This window comes from Fukomys damarensis, unplaced genomic scaffold (assembly GCF_012274545.1).
Source record: "Fukomys damarensis isolate Sample0158 unplaced genomic scaffold, DMR_v1.0_HiC HiC_scaffold_11, whole genome shotgun sequence".
Lineage (NCBI taxonomy): Eukaryota > Metazoa > Chordata > Mammalia > Rodentia > Bathyergidae > Fukomys > Fukomys damarensis.
Genome location: NW_022900923.1, coordinates 16,101,519 through 16,110,645, shown reverse-complemented (window position 1 = coordinate 16,110,645; position 9,127 = coordinate 16,101,519). Strand labels below are relative to the sequence as shown.

The following is a 9,127-nucleotide window of genomic DNA, read 5'->3' as shown; positions in this document are numbered from 1 at the left end:
CACACACACACACACACACACACACACACACACACACACACACGGATTGGAACACAAAGAATTTACTTAGGAAAAGAGCGAAGAGTGCATGAATTTAAGTTATCCGACTCTTGGGGTAAGTGTCTCCCATTTGGACAGGGTTACAGGGGTGGAATGGATGAGTGAGCATTCAAAATGATCACGATTACTTAACCTGAAGGAAATTTTCAACTAATCCCTTTAATGTATTGCCAATAAAAAGTCAAACTTTTTGTTTTACACCTTAATGGTATTGCACACATTTAAAATTTTTATACAAGCTCCTGCAGAAACTTTTAACTAGATCGATTCAGACCAAAAGTCACTAAATAAAGCTAGTCTAGACGGACAATTTATGGAAACCATATGTCCTGTAGGCATCTGTCTTACAAAGGCTGCTGTCGTCCTGGAGAAATTGTTCACAAAAATATGCTTTTAGGAAAACACTGCTGTAAGGACCATGGAGAAGCGCTTAAGAAGAAGGCTGGACTTAAAGAAAGGAAAGCCAAAATGTTCCCAAATGAAAGGTTCTCATTTCCACATATACCTCACTGTGTGCAAGCAATTCTGAAAGGACAGTCCAAAGCAGATACCATTTGTATTTCCATTATTCTAGAAGAGATCAAAAAAGTTTACAGTTATGTTCCTCTAGAATCCTACAGAACATTAGAACAAGGATCTCAAAGCAACTCTGTTCTCACCCACAGACAACTGTTTTGAATAACATCGTACATGGAGGAAGCCAAAGAACCAGAACATTTTCTTCTGATTATTACCTCACCCTGCTGGCCGGCCAAACACAGCTAAAGGCAGGTGTCCGGCATAAGTAACTAAGGAAGACTGTCCTATATAATTAGGTGCAGGGCCCAGCTGAAAGACAAAGGAAATCAAGAAGGATGGGGTACAAAGAGGGGTGCAATGAGATTGCAGGAAACAAGGGTATTTTGAAACCTTACTTTTCCAATTCAATATTGCCTTCTGAACGAGACACAAGCATCAGGGCTACCTTCCTTAACCAACTACATATTTTTACATCTTAAATTGTACCTTAATTTAAATGAGAATTATGAAATCCACAGGAAAAAAGCTAGTAATGCAAAATTTAATGCTAAAAATAGCATTTTACCTGAAAACTACCGATAGTCTATGGATACTATGAAAGTAATTCTAAACTTCAAAGGTTCCTCGTGCTCTTACTGAAATTCTTGCTCCTTGGGCAAGGGAACTTGGAGACAGTATAGTAGCAATGGTTACTGTTGTTCAATACCCTAGAAAACTATATACAGGATATAGCAAATAACTTCATGTGGAGAAAAGGTCCTGGAAAGATATGAGAAATGAAATCTATCAGATGTAATCATAGATTACAATACAGTGGACCCTTGACTTGCAGACTCAATTTGCTTCTGAGAGCTGGTTGTAACTCCAGTTGGTCAACTGCCTTCAAAGTCTCTCCTGTATAATCTTAGGCCACACTTTCTTCCAGGCAGATCTCAGTGTCCTTAGAGAGACATTGGCCTGGGATTTCTCATTTAACCTTACACAGGAAAGGATGTTGTAATGTTCCTTCCAGAATTCTTTAAGGGTTAAATCTATTACTGAGACCATCTGGGAGCATAAGCAGCTGGTATTCAGGTTGTAACTCAAGACTTTGGTCATAAGTTAAAACTAAAATTCTGATCATAACCCAGGTTGTTCTTATGTCAGGTCAGTTGTAATTTGAGGGTCCACTATACACCAAAATTTTCAGCAAAATGAGAAACACTATGCCAATGTATTTTCTCAAAGATGGTGTGTTTTATAAATGAGCTTTGAATATACTTACTGGCTTTCAAGTATTAAATATTAAGCTGACAAAAGCATGATTTAGAATTTTAGAAATATTAAAACAACTCAAGCAATTATATCAGTATCTCTCAATACAGATTCCCAAAGTGAATGACAGAGCATTTAAACAAGTTAAGGAAAGTCTCCTGATGAGTCACAGGGATTTTCTCACTGCTGTTATTGTTAGAGCTGAACTATAAGTCCATTTTTATACAAATCATTTGTGCAGCATGGGTTTTATTTTTACTTCAGACATAGATGTGTGGAGAGAAATTACTGCAATGGTTTCTCTAGTTAACACATTCAATAATGTTTCCTTCATATTTCCACCCTAATAGGCAATAATTAAGATATTATAGAACTTGCCTCACATGAAGTTTTATTTCAGCTATTAAAATATTTTCCAGGGCCAGGGATTTAGCTCAGTGGTTTCCCTGCCTGCCTCGCAAGCGCGAGGTCCCGAGTTCAATCCCCAGAACTAAAAAAAGTAAAATAAAATATTTTCCAACACCACTGAGAAGCAGAAAAAATGTTTAAAAAACATCAGTATAGACATTCTATTCTATTTTTACAGGTTTTTCTCCATGAATGGTGTTCGAATGCAAGGGCAGAGGGCAGATTTTCTGGTGCCAATCCTTGGACACATGATGGAAAGAGAGATTTACTTGAGGGGAAGATTTCATTCACTCTTAAAATTGGCTTGGAGAAGAATCTAATGTAAACTTAAATACATGTGGCCCAGAATACATTTTAAATAAATATGCATTCCCTAGTGAAATAATTTAATCATAGACCTACAAACAACAAAATGCCTTTAGAAGTCTTTGTCACGTGCTACCCCATAAAGGATCTCATTGCAGATGAGATACTCAGTCAACTTTAGATAAAGGCAATGTCTCCAATGGATATTGTAAATAAGGATGCAGACAAGATACAAATCTAGATGACAGTGCCTTAAAGTATCAAACCAAAGGGAGGTAGTATTTACATGGTGGTGGCAAATGACATATTTGATTATAAAATAAGACCATTTCTTAAATCATATTCCAAGATACCCAAGGCCTTCTAACACTATTTCTTAGTTTTCAAAATTACCACCGCAGCTTGGAATGCTCCTGTTGGCAGTGTATCTAGTTTGCAGTTATCCAGTCTTCACCTTATTCTCATGTTAAGTTGTGGCTTAGCCTCTCCACCGAAAAAACAAAATAAAAACCCAACACCAGGGACGGAATGAAACTTACTTATAAATCTCATAATCTGCACAATTTCTGGATCCTATAAGAGCAGTAAGAAAAGTATTTACACCTGGTCCTTTTTACTGGTGTTTAATTCCCTGTGAGGAAAAAGTTGGGGTTGTGAAGAGATGAAGTTTTTCTATGTCTCTATGCAGCGAAAGTTAGGAGGCCCTGCCCTGCCACTGATTTTGAGCAACTGAGTGAAAGTGTGCTACTTGTCCTTTGATTAAATGTTGTGTTTTTCCCCCCGCTGGTCTTTGAATGCAATGTGTTCCTCTACAGTTTATGTGAACTGATAATTGTGACTGGAAAACAGGAGCGGACGTTTAGTCGTGCTTATGGGAATACTTAAAAATAAGAAATTGGAGCCCTTGGTATTTGTGGTTTTGCCTATCATGTGGCTCTGATGCCTGAGCAGCAGCCGGAGGAAAAGAAAGTACCAGGCCACGATGAAGCTGCCATGATATTTTGTGGCTGTAGACTTTGCCCTGTGTAGGAATTCTGTTTTTGGCCAGAGTTACCATGTGATCTAAACTGCATCCCAATACTTATAATGTGGCATCAATAAGCATGCACATCTCTCCAGTACTGTTCTCTCTTCCCCCACTTGAAAATCCTAGCCAGATTAAAAGTGTAATATTCTATTGGCAACAGCATGTGGCAGGCCAGGTGGATTTCATTTGGCAATTAAAGGGTGCAAATATGTGTTTGGATTCAGAGGTCCCCCCAGACAATGCTTACAATATGTTGGCACGAGAAAGCTAAAGGATTTGAATGTCGGGCATTTTAAAATTCTGTTTTTAAGCACCAATAAAGTAATGACAAGCAGGCAAAAGCCATCAAACTCTCAGCTAAATCCTCAACTCCTTTCTCACATTGCTGGAGGTAGACATTTAAGGCACAGGCTAGGGAAAGATGCAGCATTTATATTTTCATTTTAAATTTCCTGGCTTTTATAGGCTAAATGAAGTCTGGTAAGTGTCATTTAAATTTTGCTTTTAATGTTTCATAGTAGCAGATAAGTCAAAGGAAAGGGAAAAGCCTCCAAGAGCCCATTCTTAAAGTTTTCTGCTTGGATGAAATTCAGAGATGAAAGCGCCATGAATCGTGTGCCATAAAGCTCTGAAGCCACCGGAAAACATACTGTCTAATCAGAACTGTCCGACTGTGAAGGCTTCCCTGTAAAATCATTCTCTTCTTACAGTAGAGGAAATAAAAGAACATAGTGATGAAACAGAGGTACTAAACTCTGTGTCTATAGGTCTGTGTGTCTGCCTGCACTGGGTAGAATTTTTCTCTTCTTTTCTTTGAGCTGATATCAACTTGTATATAACAACATTCAGCAGATTCCAACGCGTGACAGTTCACAGCTGACTGGCCACAGGAAGAATAATGATCACTAACTGCACGTTTCTCACTGGCCAGTGGCTCCTTGGCCAGATGCCTGTCTTCATCCATCCATCAGGTGAAGCCTAGGGCAGGGCTGGGTACCCTGAAACTCAGAAAGGCTTTCCTGGTAGTAGCTGAAGCTTGGCAATTTAGAGCCCCAGAGAGGACAAGGACAAAGCTATTTGCTATTATGTGTCACGGGACGGGGAGGCTGTTGTGTTTGGTTAACTTAATGCCAGTTACCACCGGGCTAACATCAGCATACTGTTAGATTTACTGCCTCTGGCCGCTTTTATGTTACTTGTGCTTTGCCTTACATAGATCCTTTCTTACTTTCCTTTGTCTGTTACCCTACTGCAACATCAAATATTTGGAAAAATAAGACAAAGGGCACATTGAAAGCAAAAGAGAAAGGGAAACAAATCCACCTAGACACTCCTGCAAAGCTCCCCAGTCCTGACCTTCACAACCTTTGCATTCTGCGTCCTGGCCTCGCCTGAAGAGGCTGCCAAGCATCTCAACTGCGGCAGGATGGAGATGTTTGTGTAAATCGTCTCAAGTTTGCTAGACTCAAGAAGGAAACCACGGAACTAATTTTACTTTCACTTGTACCAGATTAAAACCAAGACCTGCAGAAGAAAAAACGTTGACATTAACCATGAATTCATTTCACTGAAATGCTGGATTGCACCAGAATTATTAAGGAATTGGAAAGAGGCCTTTGATGGAATTTTTAATTGAGGGGCTTAAACTAAATTGGCCATTTTTTTATGAACAGCATGTGGCCAAAATTCTATTTTCATTAAAGTATGTTAAGCATCACAACGACTCATGGTAAACCTGTAACAAATTATTAATTACATTTGGGGTTTTCAATAACAAGTTTTGTAATGTGGTTGCCTCACAAGATGCCTTATATATTAAAAGGTAACTCCAAGTTGTTTCTATTCTTGGCAGTTATACTTTTGAAAAAGAAATCTTTTTCCTTGGCTTTCCAGTTGCTAAAAAATGCTTCCCTAAAATATCAGAATATCGAATCACAATTTTTTAGAAAATATTCTCTTTAAAGGGGAGGGAAGACTGAGGAAAATGGGCAGCTTGTGGCTGACATCACAGATCGCAAGGAGGGTCCATGTTTTGTTTGAGTGGCACTCGGCTGCTAAGAGTCAAAGTTTTAGAGCACTGTTGAGCAGAGAGCAAGTCAGGACTTGTCCGGGACACGCCTGCAGGGACTCAGCCCAGGCCAGCCACACGGGCACCTCAATTTCCAGGCACACTTAGCCCCCAACTTCAAGGCTCGGCAGCTTCATCTTTCCCGGCACCAAACCTTGATGTGAAGGATGCAAAGACACATTCATGAGAATCATGGGTTTGTTCTCACTCAAAATTTGGGGACTGGCTGAAAAGAATAGAACAAGATCTTCTACCTAAGCAAAGGGGGATTTGTATGAACCATCAATGGCATCAACATATAAAATAGAGAAATGTAGCACTGCAGGGCATGTAGTTTAAAAATGAAAATTAAACAATAAGGATAACCAAATCATTTTTACGCTAGTAAAGAAAAGAATATGAGTGCATTGATTGTCTCTTTATGTGGAGGCATTTATAAATCTCTCGGCAGTGGTTAGGAGTAAACTACTGAAAATGAGGGATTGTATGAGCCTTCTGATGTGGGCCACGCAGAGTCATAGAGACTGTGCAGGCAAGGGCATGGACCTAAGTGAGAAGCACAGGCGTGGTCTTGATGCTGTGGGGGTGGGGCAGGGGGTGGGGCACATCATCTTCATCAGAGTCTGTTCCCATCACGTGGATGAGCTGCAGCAAACCCCAAATTCTGAATGATTAATTTTGTCATTTTTAAAGACACCGTCAGACTTGGTGAACAAAGAGGGCTAGAAGAAAGCACTTCTAATTTTCAACTTTTTTTTTTGAGTGATGAGGTGAATGAAGTTAGTTCTTCATTGAACAGAGACCCTTCCTTCCAACCTTATCCTCTTTTGACCATTGCAAAATAGCTCTGTCCAAGGAAAGGGGAGAAGACAAATGGGTGAAATAATGTCAGAGTCAGCTATTGCCAGAAAAACATACCCTGATGTAATGACTTTGTTCTATGCTTTCCAATTAACCAATTTTAAGAAGCTGTAACTGAAAATAGCCTCATCAGCTTTCAAGTTCATGTCTGATGAAGGTTAGGATCTTCAGTGAAGGGAACAGGGACCTAAAGAGGTGGTGATGTCTGCCTAAGATCACCCTGTTTATCAAATACATGGCTAGTGTGAATTTTCAAATGTGGTCTAGGCCCTCAGAGAAGCTGACTGGGGGTATGAGAGGAGAGAACAATCCAGATATTATGGAAGTAGAAAACGTTTCACAAATCCCAGATTTGTGTTCACTCAATTTGCCAATGACAGAAGCATTCATACCTCTAGGTCTTGGTGGGATAGAGATGCTCTCCTAGCTCAGGTGGAACCAATTAGAAGAGCGGGCAGTTTGCACTGTTTCCTGCACCTTCACCAAAGGCTCCATGCACATTAACCAGAACAGCCCAAGCAACTGAGAAGCTGAGCCAAAAACAACTTCATCACCTCTAGGCTTTCTTGCCCTTTACCTTGGGATGGAAAGATAACTAGTAATCTTTACTACTAATAATATACTTTTTAAAAAGGCAGGACACTCATGGTTTCTGTCCTGTTGCAAGGGCTTTGATTACCTTTAAGTAGAGCTAAAGTAAAAGTATATCATAACTTACTAACAATCATAACTTACTAACAAAGTCTTCAAGTATCTGGAGGAAAACCATGCACAGACATAAACTGAATGGCAGAATCTCTTCCCTGTAAAAGTTCAGGTATTGCCTTTGCAATATTAAAATCTAAAAGAAGTTGGAGGGCCGGGGATTTAGCTCAGCGGTTCGGTGGCCTGCCTTGCAAGCGCAAAGACCCTAGTTCAATTCCCGGTACCAAAAAAAAAAGGAGTTGGAGTGTGACTTCTTCTCTGTCTTGTCACATTATGAGTTTATGATTTCAGATAAAAGAGGGGAAAGGTCCATTAAGAATGCAAAGAACTTGAAAAAAAATCATCAACTTCCTTCTGGGAAAGCAAAGGATTGTTTTCCTGGAGATGATGGATAACAGCATTTCAGCTTTTTTAGTTTTTAATAGACAAAATAGAGGCAAATCATGGAAGAAAAGAGAATATATAAATAAGTAGAACAAGGTGACATTTCAATAAGAGCTTTCTTCATTTTTTTCCTCTCTCTTGCTCTCTCTTTTTGAAATCTTAAACCCTGTTTCTGGCTTGCATTTGGTAGGATTCCTGCTCTGGCTTTTATTGAAAGCAGACTTTATGTGGTCAGAATTCTCCATCTAAAGCTGAACTTTAATAAGCATAAGGATCCTGACAGAGTCTTTCTTGCTGTCTCTCAGGTGACACCCCTGCCAAAGGGATTTCCCTCCCTGTGTGCTGAATTGGCACCGAAACTTGAAAGCTCAGCACAAAACAACCAGCTTTCCTCTTGTACTCTGCACTTTCATTTCTGTTTCAAATTTGGGACTCTGCAAAGCTAGATCGAAATAGATCTGGTTCTAACTTGATACTATTCTAGAAATTCTGAACTGTGCAACTGTCGACCTACAAATCCAACACACTTTCCTTCAACCTGCCATCCAGCATGGGCTGCTACTTCCTGCCAGACTGCCTGCTGCTGAATGTGAGCTGGAAAATACTAAGGGCAACTCCACCCTGCTTAAATAATTCAGTATTCAAAAGTTGATTTTTCTTGAAGAGTACTGACAAGCTAGTTTATCTGAAAATCAAAAGGTAAAGCAGTCAAGCAAGCAGGCAGGACATGCATGTTCACCCCCAGACATTACCACCGGGCTTCTTGGTTCCTTCTCATAGCTAAATAGACAAAACAACAGGTTTCCAGGTTCCTTTTGAGACTCCCGCCTTCCCACTCTCAAAACCTCTACTCCCCGTGGCCTCCATGCCTCCCTGTCACAACAGGCACAATAGCAGACATTTTCCCAGTGAATGAGAGGTTTTCTAAAACAACAAACTTGATCTTTCTGAAAGCTTTTTTTTTAACCATGGAAGGGAAGTTCTTTTGAATAATGTAGTTTAGTGGTTCTAAAGCGGAGAGGGATTTTACTCTCCTAAGGGACAGTGGCAATGTCTAAAGTCATTTTCAGTGGTCATACCATCTAATGGGCAGAGGCCAGGGACACTGCTAAACATCTCATAATGCAGAGGGCAGTCAGTCATCCACAGGAAAACTCAGCAGCAATGAGGCTGAGGACACATGGTATCGTGGGTGAGAGGCTGGGCTTTGGAGGTAGACTGTTTGGGATTAAAGCTCAGCTCCACTAGGGCCTGGTCTACTGGCCTTGGGCAAGTAGCTTAACCTTGGTGCCTGTCTATTAAATGTGAGTAATAACATATCTTATTGGGTTGTTTCAAAATATTAAGCAAAATGTATATTCAAAGCTTCGAAGAGAATGCCTAATACATATTGAGAGCACAGTGAATGTTTAACTATTCCTCCTATGGTATTACTACTAGAAATTTAGCTCAGGCCCAAACAAATTTTGCTGAGCTCCAAATAAGCCAAGCTAATTGAATTTAGAGGCATATAAATATATATATATATATATATA

General features: G+C 39.8%; 1 protein-coding gene across 7 annotated transcripts in view; it reads right to left on the bottom strand.

Moving 5' to 3' along the window:
* Dnm3 (dynamin 3) overlaps positions 1-9,127 on the bottom strand; it is a 531,047-nt gene that overhangs the window by 19,190 nt on the left and 502,730 nt on the right. For 2 of the 7 annotated variants that reach the window (XM_010635627.2, XM_010635629.2), the window contains one exon: positions 3,302-5,796. The exons of the other annotated variants lie outside the window; for them this stretch is intronic. In XM_010635627.2, coding sequence (XP_010633929.1) covers positions 5,760-5,796 — 37 coding nt within the window. In that variant the 3' untranslated portion in view covers positions 3,302-5,759. Of the gene's footprint in view, positions 1-3,301; positions 5,797-9,127 lie in introns of those variants that run through there. 7 annotated transcript variants of the gene reach the window in all.